This window comes from Ambystoma mexicanum, chromosome 4p (assembly GCF_040938575.1).
Source record: "Ambystoma mexicanum isolate Mex_15411 chromosome 4p, UKY_AmexF1_1, whole genome shotgun sequence".
Lineage (NCBI taxonomy): Eukaryota > Metazoa > Chordata > Amphibia > Caudata > Ambystomatidae > Ambystoma > Ambystoma mexicanum.
Genome location: NC_090927.1, coordinates 656842412 through 656864843, shown reverse-complemented (window position 1 = coordinate 656864843; position 22432 = coordinate 656842412). Strand labels below are relative to the sequence as shown.

The window sequence follows — 22432 nt, the reverse complement described above, 5'->3', positions numbered from 1 at the left end:
AATTTGTTTCATCCCAGTACATGGTTTTTGAAAGACACATTGTTTTACAGCTGTTCTTTGTGCTGCTTAGCCAGTGGGATTATGTAGATAGGTAGACTGCACTGGCACTCACCACATAAACACAACAGTACTCTGACCTTCAATGTGAAGTATTTTGTGTTCTATCCAGGCCAGGTCACAGTATTTAGATATTCCTGGTATCCCTTGTCACTCCTGTATTCTGGCATATAGATGCACCCACCATCGCCAGCCAGGTCAACCGACACATCCTTATACCACTCCAACTAATGGGGTTCCTTAATAGTCGTGTGCCACAAGTTATCTACCCTATCTCCTGTGTTGTACACTGCTGTCATGCAGTATTTAGGGTCATGGTTATCACCTGTTTATACTTGTGCCTCCTTTACATCATGAGGCATCTTTGTTGGATTGCCCACTGTCACCATCATCATTGCACTACTAGGCATAGATTTTTCACAGCATCGAACCCCTACATGCACACACACAAAATGAATAGCAGAAAAACGATGATGGGTACCATCAGTTTATTTTAGTCCTGAACCAGGATGGAACCCAGTCAAAAACTGTGTCGAACCAGTCACTTTGCTCAATGCCGCCCTCTTTTTTCATCCTCTCTCCAAGGTCGTGCAGCACAACAATTACATGTGATAGTGCCCATTTATCAGCATCTGCAGAAGGTATAAATGTGCAACATGCACTCGTGATTCTTTGGCAAACATTGTCTTCCATTGGTGTGAGCAGGTCCAAGACATAGCAGTTCTGCATGGTCATCAAGCGCAGGGCTTTGAGTTCTACTTTGATGACATTGAACTCCTCTTCGGTGTCGTTGGCCAAATGAATCAGCTCCCACCTTACAATCTGCAAACATTTAGCATTTGCTCAGGCCTGGATACTCGGTATAAGTGACGTGAAAAATGTCTCTGCCATGCTGAACAGCTTGAACTCATCTGGTATCTGTGCTAAGAGTGCAGAAGAGTTTTTGGAGATGTAGTTTGATGCCCTCCTTTTACGTGACACTCTGTCTTGCAGCTTGTCCTCTGACAGCATGTCATACATGGGGGGGTTCTTCGGTTGTTTACTGGGGTGCCGAGGATCGTCTGGTGGGCATCCTCTCCCCTTGGACATGGATCTCCGAAATTACCAATAGGGCCGAATGCAGCGTAGCCAGGGCACAAGTACCTCTCCATGACTGCGGGAGGTACAAGTACGCCTGTTTGCCACATACCCAATAAGTGTCCATCAATGCAGCTGTTGTGTTTGGTTGCAGTATTTGTTTGAACCCATGGGCACCTTCCCTTCTCTGTGAAAACAAAGTTCGTATTTTACTTTGCGCTGGATCTTGATTGGTTTCTCGTGAGCTGTTACCCATGTTAGCTTAGCAATGTGCTGAGACCAGGTTTGAGTGCAGTTTCTTTCTATCCACTGACATTTTTCTTCCAACGGTCCTTGTAGTGCTTCAGCTTTGCACATCACTGTTGTCTCTTTCCATTTGTTTTCTGCAGTCTCTTTGATGCTGAAAAATGGTTCCTTGATGCAAATTACTCCTTGACGCTTACTGTGGTAGGTCTTCTTGTTCTGGATAAGTTGTAACGTTACTGTGTGTGCCTGGAAGGTATTTCAAATTCTACAAAGTGCAAGCTGAACGAGACACTGGACATCCGCTATGGGGACTTCTTGTGAAATTAGAACCTTAGGCTTCCCTGATGCATGGGGTATCAGGGAACACACAAAGCAACTTTCATTTGTTGCGTGTTTACCCATGGTGCTCATGTCAGAATACCAATTGTTAGATTGATCTCGGTAGTGGGGTTCTTCTACTGCATCCAGCCCTAGGCCATTGGTATGCATCATATCTGTTTTGTTTTGTTTCCCTTTTCCTTGTGTTAGTCCCCCCTAGGCCATATCGTGCCTGTACAATTCTTTTATAAAGGATAGGAAAAATACCTGTATTCAAGTTTTCATTCTGTTCATAATTTTGTTGCCAATACGGTATGTTTGGAGGTGTGTTTAGCAGGGTGGTTTGGGGCATAATGCCCATATGCTCAACATTCGAGGTAGGATCAAACGTTGTCTGAGGGTGAGTGTATGGCAGTACTGAAACATTAGACATTGATTGATATTCGCTATACACATGAATTATATTTTCACTAACATTCATTGAAGTGCTTCCCAGCTGAGATTCTTTCATTGTATGTTTTTTATACAAGGGGGTAAGATTTGCAGAGGTGTTATGGACCCATATCAACTTTACCCCATCCCAAATTAGCTGTGTCCCTTCTTGCACCAGTTTTACTCCACTCCTCCTTCTTTTATATCTCCAATAATAAAAGAAATGCTCCAATACAGCCCTAACCATAATAATACTCTTGAAAATACAATGGCCGCAAAATAAATACCACAATCGTACGAGTATGCCCTAGTGGCGCTAACATTATCCCTATTGCTATCTAACTCTGTTGTGGTCCCCTGCAGGGCCCATCTTTTCAGCATTGTTGCACCTACAGGCTGTAATACAAGGGGTTAAGTGCACTTTCAGTTATACTAGAAAATATATGTCATTTCACTTCATTACACCTTAGCTCGGCGCTTCTTAGCTCTGCGGAAGCGCCTGGAACCTCCGCGCTGTGCTACTGGGTACTCCCAACTGCCTCTTCGGGGACAACAGCGTCTAGGATTGGAATCAAGAGTGCAAGGCAAACGTAAGTATCTGGGGAATGGGTCAAATGTAAGTGGCAGACACCCACACCCCCCCCCACTCCCTGTGATCCTCCCTCCTGTGAATGCTCTCACGTTTTGTAGATAGAAGATAGGCTCTCCATCCTGCTCTTGTTCTCAGCAGGGGCGCAATTGTTCCGGATCATCAATTACGTCACTGATGTAAGCTCCATGCCCAGGCCTGCTGTGGCATTGGAGAGATGCTTACTGCACTGTTTGGCACATTAAGCCAAAGATGATAGTCTCTGTGGCGGTCCTTATGTACCCTTCCTTGCTTTGTGCCTCTTGCTCTCACTTTGCTTTCCTTAATAAAGTCTTTGCTCTATCTGCTTTCTATTTTCAGTCTTGGTTGCTTGCTTCTTTGCTGTATGTTACGTTTGCTTTATACAATCTCTGCTTTCTCTTTTCAGTCTTGATTGCTCCCTTCTTTTGCTGCATGTTATGTTCTGCTTTACACAGTCTCTGCACTTGTCTTGTGCTGGTATCTTCCTTTTGTTTATTGTCCCTTGGTAATATGCTTTCCTTGCACTAGTGGCTGAATGCAGAATGTGTGACTTCTGCTCTCCTGTCTCTTGCAGGCTCGGTACCCACACGGAGCTGAGATGGGGCGGAGCGTGATGGAGGCGCCCTGCGTCCGACGCCGGAGCCGAAGGCTAAAATGAAAAGTGAGATGCGGGATGATGGAGGAGCCAGGAGTTTGTCGTGGGAGCCGGGAACTGGAGAAGGTGATCCACGGAACTGCAATGCTGATGTGAGCGAGTCGCGTAATCCGGAAGTTGAAGGAGCTCACCTATTAACTTGCAGCCTCGTGGGTAGAGGTTGCGCGTAGCCTGGGACACTGTGGCTGCTACGACAATTCCTCCGGAGCATGGTGAGCTTTCCGCTGCCTTGGGCAGTTTAACGCAAAGCGAGGGAGCATGCCTGGGTGTGGCTTATATAGCCAGCCACACCCAGAGACTAGAATGCAGCTCTCAATAGCGTTCAGAGCCGGCTCGCCTCCCTGTTGGGTGGCCATTCCAGTATCAATGGTGTAGCTTGTGCCATGTCCGCCATGCATGGGTCCAGCTGGGTTTTTCCCAGGTTCTACTGGGTTTGCTGTGAGAAGGTTTTAATGACTTATGAACCCCAACCCAATGGCAGCACCCTGGGGCATATATATGTGTGTGGGTTACAGGATTGGTGGAGGTAGGTGTTACAGGGTTGGTGGATGTGACAGTACTCCCCCCAAAGCACCTCTTAAAATGGAAACCCCAGGTCCAGGTTTGGTTGGATGTGTACGGTGGAACCTTTTCACTAGCCAGGGAGCGTGGACGTGTTCACTGGGTTCCCAGGATGCATCTTGTGGTCCATATCCCTTCCATTCAACTATATAATACAGTTTGGACCTGATTGTCTTGGAGACCAGTATGCTCTTGACTTCGTACTCTAGTTCCCCATCCATTATTGTAGGGGTCGGAGGTGCTTGTAGCCGGGTGCCAGGTTGGACAGGTTTCAAGAGTGAGACATGGAACACCTGGTGGATACGCATGTTTGATGGTAGAGCCAATTTCATTGCCACCGGATTGATAACTGACTCGATGGTGTATGGGCCTAGGTATCTTGGGTGAAACATTCGAGGTCCCTTCATTGGGACGTGCTTTGATGCTAGCCATAGAGCATCTCCAACCTGGTAAACCGGAGCTGCCTTCCAAAGTTGATCTGCACATTTTTTGTGTCTTTCTTTGGCCTTTGTCAGCTGCTCTGTGGCCTCTTTAAAAACTTGACTGATGGTTGTATGCAGAGTCTTCACTGCAGGCATCTCTAATTCCTCCGGTGGGTCTAAGATGGAGGTTTTTGGATGTCGCCCATACAGGACATAGAATGGACTTTGTCCGGTAGTAGAATGTTGCGAGTTGTTGTAAGCATATTCAGCAATCCATAGGACATCCTTCCAAGTATTTTCTGATTGATGAAGTAAACATCTTAGGTATTGCTCAAGCGTCTGATTGGTCCGCTCTGTTTGGCCGTCAGTTTGAGGGTGATGACTTTTGGATAGGCGTGCATCCACCTGTGCCAGTTTGCAACTTTTTTGCCAGAACTTGGAAATTAATTGACTGCCTCGGTCCGACACTAGGATTGATGGCAATCCGTGTAACCGGACTACTTGTTCCAGGAAAACCTTTGCTAGGGTGAGTGCAGTAGGTAGCCCTTTCAGAGGGATAAAGTGAGCCACTTTCGAGAATAGATGTACTACAACCAGTATTGTATTGTAACCGTTACAGGGGGGGTAGATCGGTAATGAAATCAAGAGACAGTGTATGCCATGACATAGGTGGAACTGCTAAGGGATGTAGGAGACCCGCTGGTTTCTGCTTTTGGAATTTGTTTTGTGCACAAATGCCGCATGAGAGCACAAACTGAGTGACATATTTTCGCCAGGTAGGCCACCAATAAGTTCTTCGGATTTTAGTAAATGTCTTTGCTATTCCAGGATGCCCTTCCAATAACGTGTCGTGATAGTTAGCGATAATTTTTTCTCATTGAGCCACTGTTGGGAGGTATAGTCATTCCCTGAAACACGGTAGCCCGTTCATAAGCGTATGCTGACTACTTCTTGCAATCCATGCCTGAAGTTCTTCTCTACTCACATGCTGTAATACTTCGGCCTTTGGGTCGTCTAGTGGAGCAGTTGTTGTAACCCCCAGGAGTTTGCTTTTCGGTATGATGGCTACTGGTTCTGTCTTTTCATATGCATTTTCCCCGCTACCCAAGCGTGATAATGCGTCAGCCTTGGCGTTACATACTCCTGGGCGGTACGTGATGACATAGTTATACTTCACAAAAAATAAAGCCCATCACAGCTGGCGGGACGATTGCACCTTTACTGACTTCAGGTATTGCAGATTGCGATGGTCTGTAATGACAGTCACCGTGTGCTGGCCCCTAATAGGTAATGCCTCCACTCTTTGAAGGCTGCTTTGATTGCGAGAAGCCCCTTATTGGTAATTGCGTAGTTCATTTCAGCCAGAGTGAACTTCTTTGACCAGAACTCAACTGGATGTAGCTGGCCGGTTTCTGGGTTTTTCTGCGAAAGGACCGCTCCCATGGCGGTGCTAGATGCATCGGTTTCAACTATGTAAGGAAGATCAAGTTTTGGGTGTCGCAGGATCGGGGCTGAAGTGAACTTTGATTTCAAGGCCTGAAAAGCTTCTTCTGCCTATATGGGCCAATCAAACCATCTGTTTTTCTTCAGCAGGGATGTGATTGGATGGACCACTTGAGAGAAGCCTGGCATGTAGCGACGATAAAAGTTTGCAAAGCCAAGGAGCTCTGGTTTCCCTTAACAGAGGTAGGTGATGGCCAATTCGTAATTTCGTCCACTTTCCTGTTGTCCATTCCTATGCCCTGAGGGGTGGGGATAAATCCTAAGAACTCCACTTCAGATACATGAAAGGAACATTTTTCTAGTTTAGCGTAAAGCCGATGGCGTTGGAGTCTGTCAAGGACAGCTCATACATGGTTGATGTGTTCTTGCTCTGTGGTGGAATATACCAAGAGATCGTCGATGTACACCATGACGCAGACGTCTAATAAGTCCCTTAATATATCGTTCATGAAATACTGGAACGCAGCCGGGGTATTGCACAACCCAAGGGCATCGCCTGGTACTCATAAAGACCATGTTTCATCTGCAACGCTGTCTTCCATTCATCCCCTTTTTTGACCCGTACCAGGTGGAATGCCTCTCGCAAGTCCAGTTTATTGTAGATCTGTGCATCGAGGGTATCAATTTTTTACTGTTATTTGATTTAAAGACCTGTAGTCTATGCAAGCCCTCAGGTCTCCCTCCGTCTTTGGAACAAAGAAGAGAGGTGAGGCTGCAGGGGTCTTATAGGGTCTGATAAAGCCGTTTGCCAGGTACTGCTCTAAATATGTTTTTAGGTGAGTATTCTCCTGTTTGGTTAGCGCATAAATGCGGCTACATGGAACATGGGCGCCCAGGATGAGATCTATCTGGCAGTCATATGTCCGATGTGGTGGCAAAGTATTTACTTGCTCCCTTTGAAATACGTCTTGGTAATCAATATATGCCAGGGGTAAGACGCATAATAAGCCTAGTACGGATTCCTTCCTTAATGCGGTTTGTACCTGTCTTTCCTGGGAATTTGTAGTCCTGTAGCAGAAACGGGTTCACTCCTTGGAGAAGGTTAACACTCTCGTACGCCAGTCGATACGCAGGTTATGGACATCCTACCATGGGATCGCCAGGATCATCCGAAACTGGGGAGCATTTATAAGGTCAAAGGCAATGTCTTCTCTATGGCCATCCTGGCAAAGGAGTGTTACGGTTTCGGTGCGGTGGGTCACGGGTCCAGAGGATAATTGGGTGCCATCTACCGCCGTAATGTTTTCCGACATTGCTTTTGGATGTGTGAGGAGACTGATTTGGCCCACCAGGTCCTGATCGATGTAGTTGCCTATGGCACCACTATCTATGTACGCCTCTAGGGCATGCATCCGAGATGGCTGTTAATGGCTGATCAGGATTACTGGGACGATGAGATGAGAGGTCTGTAATTCGTTTTCCTTGCTCGACAAGCGGACCTCTACGCTTGCCGGGCGCTGGAGTTTTCCGAGTCAGATCTGGGTTCTTCTCTATCCAATGCTCCTACGGTTTTCCTGGGTGGTTTCACTGGACAGTCGCATAGGAAGTGCCCTGCTTTACCGCAATACAAATACAGCTGTTGCTGTTGTCTCTTTTCCCTTTCCGCTTTGGTCAATTGGCTATGTATGCCACCGATCTGCATGGGTTCTGGTTGATTCTCTGGCTGGCAAGGTTGCTGCTCTCGTGGAGGTACAAAGACTGTTCTTCCCTCCGACCGTGCTCAATCAGTCTTTCAGTCCTGGTCTCTTTCAGCCTGTGATCCAAGCGCACCACAAGATCAATAAATTCTTCACAATTGTCTGCTGGATTAACGACTTGGGGAAGAAATTCTTTTAATTCCCCTCGTAGACCCCAGTGGAAAAGGGTGGTCCTTTTCTCCTCAGGCCAGTTGGTCTCTGCCACCAACCTGTTAAATGTGGCTATGTATGTCAACAGATCCTGACTCCCCTGTCGCAGTGATAATAGCTCGTTGTCTAGGGCCTGGCCCACGGGTGTGTCGGGAAAACAGCTTTTCCAATTCCAGTTGGGAACCTGCAAAATTACGTAACAGTGGGTCGTCCCGGTTTACAAGAGGAATGGACCAGTCTGCCGTGCTTCCCCCCAAGCATGACAGAACGAAGGCGACCTGAGACTGCTCATTGGGGAACGCCCCAGGTCTACAAAGGAAATGCAGATGGCACTGGTTCATGAAAACTCCAAATTTGTATGGATCCCCGGAAAACCGTTCGGGTGGGGCTTAAGGCACCTCACCTTGGAGAACTACCTGCACCGGGGTTGTTGAGGGTGCAGGAGGGGATGATTCCCTGGTAATGGGGCTTGTCCAGCTTGATTCTCTAGAACCTGACGTGCTAACTCCGCTGTCCGGTCTCTATTTACTACTATTTCTCCCCGTAATGCATTTGTTTCTTGCCAGACGGCATGGACCTCGGCCTGCAATTCCCCTAATAATTGGGCTAATTGGTCGGTATCAGAGGTCTCCATGGTGCTCAGGCAGAGGTTTCAAAGCTGACTTCGCATTCTGTTACGCTCACCTTAGCTCTGCGGAAGCACCTGGAACCTCCGTGCTGTGCTACTGGGTACTCCCAACTGCTTCTTCAAGGACGACTACTTCTAGGATTGGAATCAAGAGTGCAGGGCAAATGTAAGTATCTGGGGAATTGGTCAAATTTAAGTGGCAGACACCCACAGCCCCCCTCACTCCCTTTGATCCTCCCTCCTGTGAATGTTCTCACCTTGTGTAGATAGAAAGTAGGCTCTCCGTCCTTCTCTTGTTCTCAGCAGGGGTGCAATTGTTCCGGATCATCAGTTACGTCACTGAAGTAAGCTCCAAGGCTAGGCCTGCTGTGGCATTGGAGAGATGCTTACTGCACTGTTTGGCACGTTAAGCCAATGATGATAGTCTCTGTGGCGGTCCTTATGTACCCTTCCTTGCTTTGTGCCTTTTGCTCTCACTTTACTTTCCTTAATAAAGTCTTTGCTCTATCTGCTTTCTATTTTCAGTCTTGGTTGCTTGCTTCTTTGCTGTATATTACGTTTGCTTTATACAATCTCTGCTTTCTCTTTTCAGTCTTGATTGCTCGCTTCTTTTGCTGTATGTTATGTTCTGCTTTACACAGTCTCTGCACTTGTCTTGTGCTGGTATCTTCCTTTTGTTCATTGTCCCTTGGTAATATGCTTTCCTCGCATTAGTGGCTGAATGCAGAATGTGTGAATTCTGCTCTTGTGTCTCTTGCAAGCTCGGTACCCACACGGAGCTGAGATGGGGCGGAGCGTGATGGAGGCGCCCTGCGTCCGACGCCAGAGCAGAAGGCTAAAATGAAAAGTGAGCCGCGGGATGATGGAGGAGCCTGTAGTTTGTCGCGGGAGCCGGGAACTGGAGAAGGTGATCCACGGAACTGCAATGCTGATGTGACCGAGTCGCGTAATCCGGAAGTTGAAGGAGCTCACCTATTAACTTGCAGCCTCGCGGGTAGAGGTTGCGCATAGCCTGGGACACTGTGGCTGCTATGGCAATTCCTCCAGAGCACGATGAGCGTTCTGCTGCATTGGGCAGTTTAACAGAAAACGAGGGAGCATGCCTGGGTGTGGCTTATATAGCCAGCCACACCCAGAGATAGAATGCAGCCCTAAATAGCATTCAGAGCCGACTCCCCGCCATGTTGGGTGGCCATTCTAGTATGAATAGTGTAGCTTGTGCCATGCGCGCCATGCCTGGGTCCAGCTGAGTTTTTCCCAGGTTCTACTGGGTTTGCTGTGAGAAGGTTTAAATGATTTATGAACCCCAACCCAATGGGAGCGCCCTGGAGCATATATATGTGTGTGGGTTACAGGATTGGTGGAGGCAAGTGTTACAGGGTTAGTGGATGTGACACTCTTCTCCTTGTATTATGCTGTCATGTGCCTATCTAACATCGGAAAGGTGGATCCAATATTTCAGGCCCTTTAATTTCACTGCTGATGGTGTGCACTATATTACTTCATACGGGCCATGAAATCTTGGAGTGTTCCGCCTACTCACAAAGCTGCGTACGTATACCCGCTCCCCTGGCATTAATTGTCTTGCTAGGCTGTCGGTGGCTACTGTAGTGGTGTCTGTTTCATTGTCTCTAGTGAAGGGCGCAGCCATTTGTTTCTCTATGCTCCTCACAGCTCATGAGAGTTGTGTCGGATACTCCTTGAATTCCTGACCTAGTATTGTTGCTGTTCTATGTGCATCAGATATTCTTCTTGATGGTGACAAGGGAGTTTGCATGTGCCTCCCTGTGACTATCTCGTGTGGGTACAAGTGGTGATCTTTGCTGGGCTGTGTCCACAATTGGAACAACTTCAAAGGTAGGCAATAAACCAAATTGTTCTTTAGAGTGTGACATAATTTGGAGAGCCTACTTTTGAGGAGGCTGTTGATCTTCTCGACAACTCTGTTTGCTTGCAGATAATAAATTGAGCACATTTTGTGTGTAATCCCCAGTGGGGTCATTACCTCCTTGAATAGGTCATTAACAAAATGTGTTCCCTTGTCGGAGTATATGACATCGCATATTCCCCAACATGTGAACACTTCCCTCACTAAGAACTTTGCTGTGTATTTCGCATCTAGGTGTGCACATGGTCTTGCTTCCACCCACCATGAAAATGGGCAGACCATCACTATAAAGTATCCCGCTCAATTGCACCTTTCTCCCATGTCTGCATAATCAATGTGCAGCTCACGGAAAGGCCTGATGTGGCGGGCAGTGTTCCTCATAAAGTTTGGAGGGTCATCCCTGAATTGTACGTTTGACATGTGACACATTCAATCGTGAATTTCGGTAAATGCACATGAAGGTTTAGAACAAACCAATCCTCTTGAATGTCTGCAGCTATATGTTGTTTCGTGACGTGGGCAGGGAAGTGCAATAGTTAGAATGCTATTTGTAACAGCTCTACGGGCATTACTACTTTCCCTGTAGCCTCCTGTCTCCATAAGAGGTCTGTTGATGATTGTGTACAACCCCATTTTAACCATAGGTCTTGTTCTGTAGGGGTAGCTCTCTTTTGTAATTCTATTATTTGGGTTATCTTTAGGGTATTGTACCCTTCATCCTTCTATGTCAATGTACTTGTTCTTTGCACACACTCTGCAGGTAATGGTTTTGAAAAATAAGCTGCTTTTTTGGCAGCGGCATATGCTGCCGCCTTTCCCAGCGATATTTTGTCACAGTTGTGTGTATGGGCCTGGCACTTCACCAAAGCAACTACTATAGGTTCTGCAAGAGCTTTTATGAGGTCATTCAAAAGCTCGGCATGCTGCACGGGGGAACCATCTGCTCTCCTGAACCCCCGTCTCCTCCATCTCGACAATCCAGCATGCACATTAGTGATTGCATATGCTGAGTCAGAATAAATGATAATTGCACACCATTTTGCTGCCAGCAATGCTTCAGTCAACACTCCTAATTCTGCAGCTTGTGCTGAATAATACTCTGGTAATCGTTTCTGTACAATGATCTCATATTCTCCTTCCTCTAGTCTTACTACTGCTGCACCCACATGTTTTTCTCCTGTCTCTGGACAAATAGACGCTGACCCATCTGCAATGTACACTTCAACAACCCCTCTGGCATTCTCACTTGCTTTGGCAATGTCGTCTCCTTCACCCTCATATGTGGCACAATCATGGTTTTTCATGTCTTCTACGGTGCATGGCTCAGTGAGAAATATGGCTGAGTTTTCAATTTTGCAACGTACTATTTGGATGTTAGGGCTGGAGAGTGTTATGTTTCTTTGTGTGGTGAGAGTAGATTTCAATCATTCAAGAATGGCAAACAAGGAGTGTTCAACGAATAATGTGATAGAGCATCCCATTACAATTGTTGCACTTTTCTCAATTGCAAAGGCGGCTGCTGCGAGTGCCTGTTCGCACATGAAGTGTCCTTGCATTACTGAGTCGAGGGTACTGCTTTAGTAAGCCAAGGGTTTGTTCCCCAGGGACGTCTTTTGGATTAATACCATGGTCAAAAGTGTCCCATTGCAGTGCAAAAACAGGTAAAATTCCCGTTCATAGTCTGGGGTTGCTAAAACAGGAGCTGTTGTTATCAGTTCCTTTAGCGTTTTGAAGGCTGTGTGCATGTCTGGTGTCCAAGTGATGGATGTGTTATCTTTTTGGCCTTCTTTTAGTGCTTGTTACAAGGACCGTTTATATGCTGCATAGTCCAGTATCCAAGCTCGGCAGTTGTTACAGATGCCGAGGAATTTTTGTATTTCTTTCACTGTGTGTGGTTTTGCTGCTGCACGCACTGTTGCTGCTTTGTCTGGAATTATCCTTTTACCATCTTTAGATATTAGTTGTCTTAAGTACACCACCTCTGTCAGGCATTATTGCAGCTTTCCTTTATCTACCTTGTATCCCTTGTATGCTAACAAATTTAACAGTATTATTGAGTCATTTCTGCACTGTTCCTCACTTTCACTGCAAATAAGGAGGTCATCTACGTATTGTATTACTGTGCTCTTGACATCAATATTGCTGAGATCTTCATGCAATATTCTGTTGAAAATGCTTGGGCTTTCACAGTACCCTTGCGGCAATCTTCAATGCTCATATCTCTTGCCTCCAGGGTAAATGTAGTCAGGTATTGGGAGCCGGGATGAAGGGGTACTGAGAAAAAAACATTTTTCAAATATACTAATGTGAAGTGTGTTGCTTGCTTTGGAATGTAAGTGATTTCAATCCGGCACTTCACCTATGTTAATGCCTAGCATGGAATGCACAACTGAAATCCTTATTCATGTATTTGTGTCTAAAAGTTCTTTTATTCTGAACGATGTACCACTTATATCACGCCCCTCTCTTGGAACCCCCCCGGTCACACTGAACCAGGAATCAGGCTGGTTTGCAAAGTTAAAATATTGATTTATATATTTCACAATATGATCACACTATTTTTAATGGGAATGCAATGATCACCAATGGGGTGATGTCACACTAAGCAATCTCTTTAATCATAAGGAGTAATAATGAGCAAAAACAATGCAGCACAGCAATAATATTTTTGTGAGTGTGTGTTCAATCAAATGGCAATGTGGTTACTATTTCCCCCTGCACACCCCTCAACCCCCCAATATTCAATGTAGAGGGATAGGAGGAGAGAAAACAGGTTTCTGGAATGCAGAATCGAAGCAAATGTGAATCCCAATTTCCCCCAGCAAACACAAGAGAGAAACAGAGTTGATTGGCAAACTGTCAAAATGGTTTTACAGTGGCTTTGAATGGAATAGGTAAAACACTAAAAATGGTTTAAATCACTGACATTTTTTACATTCTAATGGGAGCCACTTTGTATGGTTGCAGACAAACACTAGCAAAGATTTGACACCAATAAGCAATGTACAAACTCAAATTTGAAGTTGGGTGCAATGAAAAGCTATTTTACACGTGTAATATTTTGCCAAAACGAAAATTTGCGGCAAGCTTTTCCGTGCACGGTAATCGCGATAGTGGGAGAACTATGCGGTTTGGGGTTCTATAGATAGCCGAGAATGTTAGCTACAAGCAGACATTTAAAGTGCTCTGCACACCGCACGGTATGACTAGACAGCAAGGCGCTCTGGTCTGCACGGCACAGCATGACTGGACTGGATCTGCAATGGTTCTCTGGTCACAGCACAGCACAGCGTGGCACTGGATTGGGTTTAATCTGTCCTTGTTGGTTATGAAGATGATTCTTTGGCAGGCAAGCAGTTACAGCACAGCCTGGCTGTTTCTTTTTTTTCCCCTTTAAGTTTGTGGGATGGGTTCTGGAAGTTAAGGCCCAGCTGAAAGTGGTTCAGCTATGCAATGAGCCTTTCTGCTTGCAAAGTTTCTGGAGTCTGGAACAAGGACTATGGATGGGTCTCCTTCAGGGTGCTTCGCCAAGGTCAAGGTGGTGGGTGGATCTTTGTGTGTTTCTAAGTCCGCAGCTGTCTCTTTTTATGCATTTGGTAAAGGGGTGTGTATGCTGGATTATCCTAAGCACGTCCCCTTGGTTGGTTATAGGTTAGAATCTCCCCTTTCCCTTGATTGGAGGAGAAAACAGGGTGTCACCATGATGATGTGGTTTTATGAGGCAGACCATCCTTCCCTTTGCCTTTTGAGCATAAACTCTAATGTTGGTATCATACATATTTACATGTGTGCAATCTTTATAACAATAACATACATAGATCACATATTTTGTAGAGCAAATACTTTTCCAAGCCCTGTCGCTGTAGGATCTTGGGTCTGGATTTGACAGAATTTCGCACTTTTTGTCCGGGACACAATATCTAATTTATCCAGAATTTGTACACATGTGCGCATTGTATATGGGCATAAGCGTGTGAAGTTTCATGCTTCTGACATATATACATTTGCTGCAAAACCAGAATTTTCACTGTGCCTTCCCAGAACATCGCACAGAGTTCTTGCATCTCTTAAAATGTGCACCCAAAAATCACATTAACAATGCTGTTAATTCTATAATTTTTACAAATTTGCACAGTCATTTATCAGTCTTTTTAAAAATATGCTTTCTTTGCTTGTGAATCCACAAATGGTTGTCTGTCCCCGCCTCCTTTTCCTCCTGGCAGGTCTGAAGCAATCTGCCCCCTTCCTTCTGGGAGAGGCCATTTTTGACACTTCACAATCTGCATATCCTTTCAGCCAGAGAAAGTCCATTGTCCCCTTCTGCTGCAGCCCAAGATCTCCTCCCCTGATCTAATTCTCACAAAGGTGTGATTTCCTGGCCTTGGTGGGAAGCAGAAGGGAGATGCCTTTTGTTGGGGGAAGCTGTGGAACTGGTTTGGTGGCTTTGAGTTCAGCTTAAATTCAATGTCATTTTATTACATTTTTCTTGGTTTAAAACAAAACTTGCAATTTTCACATAAGCAGCTAGAACTCTTATTCCAGCTTCTAAATCATGGAAATTAAATAGTTACAACCTAGGTTCCTCTTATTAACAGGTCACTTAGTTTCCCGACATTTGATTTCAATTGCACAAGTTTAAACTTCTGATGCAAACTACTGACAGCTGTCATACAGGAGGCCACTGGTACTGCACCGATATTTTGACAGATTTCACAGGCAGGCACATTTTTGCTGTGGATATTTTGATGACAGATTCCGCTTTTCATGACATTGTATGTTCATAATGATTTCTTAAATGAAGTGACGGGTCACACCCACAAGGATATTGGATGTTTTCTGGTGTTTTGTACCGACATTCTGTAGTTTCAGCAACCAAGAAAAAGGGTTTTAAGAACAATTTCTGTGTGTCTTTCAGTAAAGCACTGACTTTCATGCAGTTTCCATTTTTACTTGGACGGCAGCCCATTGACATGTGTCAGCAGTGAGGTCTCCGTTCCACCACTGACAACAAGGAAGGTAGAATTGGCAGCCATCTTTCCGGGTTTCAAAGTGCAATTTCCATAGGTTTTGGCGCGTGTAGGGGTTTTGTGGCCATTTCGATGATTCTAGTACCACCAGGACACAGGGATGCCGCAGGGCAGAGCATAAGTGGGTTACTACATCCCACAGGAATACTACATAGAATGGAGGTGGGGTTGGGGACGAGGGGGAACTCCTTCTGAATTACATCATTAAGTGGGGGTACAATGATGCCTTGCTGTAGTAATGCATATATTGCTTCATTTATCCCTTCCTCTGCTTCTCTTGACAGGGGGTATTGTCTTGCCCGGGACAGCCCAGCACCAGGCTTCATTTTAATTTTTACTGGGGTGAATTCTTGCAATAACCCCACATCATGGGGGTTGGTTGTCCATAGATTAGTGGGTACCTGCTGCATGTCTTTGTCAAAAAATGATGGCAGTGCACCGACAAAGGCCATGAGGGGGTTGATTACTCGCCTGTTCTGTACCATTATGTCACATGGCATACATATTTCTATTATTTTCTCCCCACCACTGATGTCATCAGTGAACAGCTCCTCATCTGTCAGCTCACGCAGCGCTGTGTTTGGGTCTATGCAAAGTACTGTTCACCACTCGCATCCATATATGTCCAGCCCTATTGCCACTATACGTTTAGCAGAAACTTGTACTCCCTGCAGATCTAAAGAGAGGATCGTGCCTTGCAATATATCAGGGGCTCCTACAGGGCGGAAAACAAAATCAGAGGGGACTCTGCATTCTTTTCGCATTAGTTCAGGTACAGCTTTTGCCAAAACTTGTATCCCATGCACAAACATGTCTGCATTAATGGGCTCCCCTCGCACTGATAATTCATTTATTATTGTGTTGATCCACAGCATTGCCCGAGGCGGCATATCCTGGGGGTGGAGCACACTATCCCTCTTTCTGTAAAGGAGATTGTCATATTGAGCTGACTGAGGAGACCCCTTCCCAGTATATTGACTGGTGAGTGTTCATGATATAGTAGGGGTGCTCCCACTGTCTTCTTCCCTACTTTCACATCCAAATCTTTAGTTATGGAACCGTGACCACAGCTCCAGAAAATCCCTGCATTTCCAAATTATTTCCCCGACAGCAGAAAATTGCCTTCACATAGGCACAATTTCTCCACTCCTGAGTCTACCATGAAGATGAACTGTTCCTCGTCTGGACATAAGGTAGTTGATAGGACTGTACACGCAAGTGCTCTCTGTGGGATGTCCTAGTCTAGGTGGGTGTTGGTCCCCGGGAAGGAGAATACGCTCTCTCTGACTAGGGCTGTTCCTCAGAATGGCGCAGGCGCACAATTTGCAGTCGTGGTTAAAGCGTTACTGTGTGTTTCTCCCATTGGGCTTTGGCGTGTTAACCGTGTCTGCGTGATGGTGCTCTTGGCCCTTGCGTGAACCTGTTGTCATGTTTTTCCTCCTGTCCATAACCTCCCATAGGTAACCCATAAGGGCTGCCTGGGTGGGGATGGCCATATTGTGGTCAGTTGTCATATCTTTGTGTGTTTTGATAATATGGCGTGGAATGAATATGACATTCCCTAGCAAAATGTCCCCACCTCCCACATGACCAACATGCTCCTTGTCCTCCTCCTCTAGGTCCTTGTCCTCCGTACCCACCCTCATTGCCCCCGGTACCCACCTCTTCCTCTTCCAGCCCTTCCTTGCCACTGGGGCCCTCCATACTCTTCTTCTCCATCCCATTGTTCCTGCCCATCGGCTGTCCATATGGCTGCCATCCTGGCCTGTATTGCTATCTGCTCCTCCTCTCCTTGTCCCTGTCGTTCTGAGGGCGGTGCAGCTGTTACAGCCGTGACCTTCACTAACTTGCTCTGTACAAGTTTGGCCTTATCTGACAATTTTTTTGTGCAATTTCCTTTTCCATCTTGTTGATCCTCCTGCAATGGTGTACTATGATGCTTTGTATTTCGGGCCAACCTTTGGCTTCTATCCCAGCAATTTTATCAAGCGCCTTCTGTACCTCCTTTGGGAGCCTTCTCTTGATAATGAAGTAAAAGAGGGAGGTAGACTGATGCCAGGCCATGCCTGTCTCCGCTCTCCACATAGCCTGAACCCGAAGAATGAACTGCTCAGGGTCTTCCCCATCCACCATAGTGCATTACAGAGTATAGGTTAGGGGTGTCGGGGAAGGATCCCCGCAGTGCATCACACACCTGTGTTCTTACATTATTAAAGGATGATCCATCGTGCCTGTCATTGCCCATGGTTACTCCCAAGAACCCCACCTTCACCCTCACTCTATCAGCTTGATCACACACCGCTGATACTACAAGGCTTTTCATGTCCCCTATGGCCAGTGGGACCCCGGCATTGTTTTTCTCAAAGGCATATATCCATTTCGCCACACCCCCAGGAGATTGGGGAAAGCGCCTTCAACAAACTGTATTTATCCATCAATGCCCAGGGCACAAAATGAGGTCTTTGCCCCCCCTTGTGAATGAGAGGCATCTGCACATTTGTTTTCCCCTGTTTTTACTTCCCTTTATTCCTTTTTTCTTTGCAAATGCCATTCTTCCCAAACTATTTTGGAGCCTTCCCTGCCATCCTTCTTCCTTCCCTCCCACGTCTGGTGTTTACCATTTCTCTTCGGGCCCCTTCCTCATACTCGTCAATATCACTCCAACATTCATCTTGTCTATCGGATGCCACGCTGTCATAACCTGTACTTACCGGGTCACCCTTTCATTCCACCCATATTGTTCTAATCGGGGTACTGTCTATCCAGAAGAGGAAGTCCCCAGACTTCCATTCATCCTCAGGTATCACAGAGGAGTTTCTTAATGGGGGAAGCAATTGTGACTGCCCTCCCCCTGTTGACGATAGTGTATTTTCACACAATGTCCTTAATCGGGTTAAATATGCTTGAGTACTGGTTACTATGACCCCCAAATCATGTGCTGTGGTTCTTAAGGGAGTTGGGGGCTTGCTTGTTGGACCATATAGGCCCTTGGGATCATAGGGGGGTGGAGCTGCTGCCAAGACAGTAGGGGCACTTGGCTGGGACATAAATAATGGGTCACAATATCCTTCAGCAGACTTTGTCAGTAATGGGTATAACGTTTATGGATCTCCTCCCTCCTTGCTCTTTTCTTCCCCCTCCACCCAGGTTGTGATCATATTGTTCCCTCCCTTCTCCTTACCTGCTGTGGGGGGTGTTTCTTCGAGCATCCTCCAAAAATCCAGGACTTCCCTTCTATTTTGCAGCTGTTTCCCCTTATATTTAGCCATTAAATATGTTGCTACAAGGTCCAACACAGTCTTATCAAAAGAGCCTTCTTCTGGCCATATCTGAGACAACCCCTCCCATTTAATCTCTGTCAACCATTTCTACATTTTTTTGCTATAGAAGGGGAGGTGTTTGCAAATGTGTAAGAGTGGCGTGTCTGTCCCCATGGTGCCTATGTGTGTACAAACACTGTTAACACTTCAGCCTTCTGGTAACTTAACAACAATTATTTTCAAACTACACTTCAAAGCATATTACTTATTTCTTGTATTGTCTTAATTCATGCATGAAAAAAATGATCACATTGAGACATACACCAATTGACAGTTTAACAGGACACACCAATGCACCGTACTGACAACATAAAACATAAAACATGCATTTTTGGATAGTCCTTCAAACCCTCAGCCCTTCTTCCAAATGTTACATTTCCCCTTTACTCACATTACTCATTCACCTCGCTCTGGCCCCTTGTGGGCCGTCCTTCAAAAAGATATAGAATACTAAAGAGCAGTTAACACTACTATTTTCCTGAGCCCATTAAATATATATGGCTTCTACTTATTCCTTTTCCTTGTATTAGCAGCACTCGTCGAGACAGTACTACGCGGCGTCACCTTCCACCCCCTTTCAGAGCTAGGTTCCCCTATTTCCTCGTATTTCATTACCTTTACTTGTCAATATGAAAAAACTAATGGCCATGGAAAAAGAAGTGCTTCGTTTTACACATTCACTCTATCCATCCATACTCATTTCATCCCTTCCGTTTCCCCTTGTTTTTGTATTCGCAAAGCCAGAACCCGCGGAACCTGCTCAGGAGCGTACGTGTTTTAATAGTGGTCAGCCGTAGGTGGGGATGGTCTTGATGGGGGTGCCGCGGATCTCGCCGCAGCACGGGACCTCTTGGAGCAATCAAATCACGTCAAAGGGGTCATCAAATGAATGGACTCATTCCCCAACATAAATCCAAAAGCAGAAATAAGTGGACACACCCCAGTAGAGAATGAGACCAAGAGATAGATTTCAAGTTGAACAAAGTTTTATAACAGATAAAAGATGCACGCAGAGAACTCTGCTGCTCTGAGAGCATTCTGCCAAACATTAGACGAGCAGCACATCATAAGATTGAAACTCGTCATGGCTGACGTTTTGATATAGGTACATAATACTTGAACGTCATAGGCTCAACGTGTATCAACAGTATGGATAGATAAAAGACAGTTGCACCGGATTGGCTCGAGGCTTGGGTGTTCATTGAGCAGCACGTGGGTCAGCTGGGCTCATCTCGTGGGATGAAAGTCAGATACACACGATGAAACATAGCTAACTAATCTATCTTAGCAAAACAAGAACTGAAGGCATGCAACAAATAACAAGTGGAAAACGTGGACAGTCATCGGGATGCTGTGGAGTTCATTTTGTTCGATATCTGATTGATTTTGCTCTTTGAACCTTGGGGGCTGTTAAACTCTGATGCCCGGGCCCAGGTGCCCACCTTGGATGTCTTGCTCTGTTTGATGCCCCAGGATAAAAACCAACATGTGTTAAGTTTACTAGTGAAATGCAACGGTAGGGGATTAGATCTGGGGGGGTGGTTGGCCTGTTCATAAAATGGGTGTTAGATGTGTATCTGCATCAAGAGAGGTTGGGGGACTGTGGCTTCCCAAGGTGGGGTCGAGAGAACATAGACAGGTTTGTGGAGATGGATGGGCACACGGGCAGTGGTTCTGCTCCGTTGACACACAGGGCAGTGAACTAAGAGGAAGAGAAAGAATACTGTATCCGTTTGCAACAATTCACACCTGGGCTTTAGTGAAAAAAGAGCTTGTGTGATGAAGAGAGAGGAAGAGGTTTTGGGGGTAGCTGGGCTGGCTATGTGCTGCACTGGACAGTGGGATAAATGGCTTTTGGAGATCATTGTGCTGCCTTGTAAAAAGATGGAGTTTGGGGAAGTATAAAATTGAGTCTTTATGTGTCACCCAATGGCTCCTGCCCTCTGTCTTCAGAGTACAGAACGTGGGGACGTCTCCCGCGATTGGATGAGCATAAGATTAATTCCTTACAGAATGTACATGGGGGGTGAAAAGGACCCTTCCTCCCTTACACTTTCATTTCAGATCAAGTCAAGCATCGGAGGGAATGGTTGAGGAACATGGAAGAGGACAGCCCAGTAACTGAACCAAGTGAATTATTGCCACCACTAAAGTTGTATTTTGGAGATCAAGCACTTATTAAACGTTTCACATGTAGATGGCATGAGCCAAGGGTTAATGGACCATATCAAATAGAATATGTTTCCCGTACTACAGTTAGGGTGTCTGGAAGAAAAGCGTGGTTACATTTAGGCGACGTAAATATCTACAAAGACCAGACCCTCCCTCTAGCACCCGCTCACTGGGAAGCAAGAAAAGACAAAGAATTATTGCCTGTGCAGACTCAGCGATGACCAAGAAGAAGGATGATAAGGCAGTGTGAATAAACATTTCTTTTGGACTGGAATTCATTGGACACTCCTTAAAATATGAATGCATAAACTTGCAGAGAATTCCAGAGCTTAAATGTACTTTTAAGAGAATCTTCAAAAAAATGTGATCACATCGGCACTATGCCCAATCACCAGTTCCTTGTCAGAAAATGGAAGAGAGATCAATACCCAGATTCATCTTGAGAAAATATATTGCAAAAATTACACATGCCACCAGCCGATACTGACACGCATAGATTTGTGGTTGCATTTTTTGAGTTTATGCTTTGTTCATACCCTACCCTCGTTAGGAGAGATGTTAATCTCACCTTTCTCCAAGATTCTAAGAACAGCCCAGTTATAAGAATGTTTTTTATTGTGATAATCGAGCAGATTGTGCAACTATGAATGTGATTTGAGTACTTGTATTAAAAATGATTCAGGGAGAAGAAAATGCAGTTGCCAGAAGGTTAGCAATTGAACAAGAAATGGTGTGGCACACAAAATGTGTTTCTAAACTCTTATGCATGATATACATATGCATGTGCTTTCTTTTCTTCTTTTTGTATCTTACATTCCGAAGTCTTTATCATTCTGATGGTCAACTGAAAACATGACACATGTGATTTTTCCCAGTACAAGTACAAATGTTGATAATTTCTTTGACCTATTTGGGCATGTCAGACGATATAAGAGATACGCAGAAGAAGATAACGGGGGATAAATACCTATCATGATCATTCGGCTCACTTGGACAATAATATTTGGTTCCAACATATGAAAAAGGTGCGAAAGAGAGCAACTGATGAGAGCTGTTATGTCTGCTCTCTCATCCCCTATACCATGAGTATAATAAGAACATTAATTTCAAAAGATATGCTGGCACATTATGCAAATTGCCTCAACCATCTAGCAGCATATACTACCAGAGAACAATTCCAAGGGTGCTGGGCAACCCTGTGATGGCAATCAAGACATACATTACAGTAGCTAGATGATTATATCAAGGCAAAGCAAATGGAAAAGGAGCCTAGGTGGACAAACAAGATGTTTGTGTATCCGTCTGTGGAACAATACAAAGTAATAATTGAAGAAATGAAGAGGATGAACTTCTCTGACAAAACTGAAAAACATGGATCCTGGGAGCGCTCACAGCTGTTCATCTATGGACGAGTGATTACGACCAAAGGATGGGAAGATGGGATACTGTCATGTGCAGCTCATCCACTAAGGATAGAAACAGTTCACAAGGTGCAGAAAGTGAATGATGAGTGCCTAAGGTCATGGGCCATGAACTATAAACTGCTGCCATGGGTGGATGATGATTCAGGACCAGTGGCTGTAGCCCCATTGACTAATGCAACAGTGTGCTTTCCAAGCAAAGGTAAAGTCTGAGTTGGAGAGAATAAAGGGTGCAAGAACATAATTCA

The 22432-nt window shown here is 45.4% G+C and overlaps 1 protein-coding gene across 1 annotated transcript; it reads right to left on the bottom strand.

The window, feature by feature from the left end:
- Positions 1–10966: 10966 nt before the first annotated feature.
- LOC138452848 (ribonuclease H-like) lies at positions 10967–11548 on the bottom strand. Its single transcript, XM_069605196.1, has one exon. The coding sequence runs from the start codon at positions 11546–11548 to the stop codon at positions 10967–10969; it is 582 nt and encodes a 193-aa protein (XP_069461297.1).
- Between the last annotated feature and the right edge of the window lie 10884 nt (positions 11549–22432).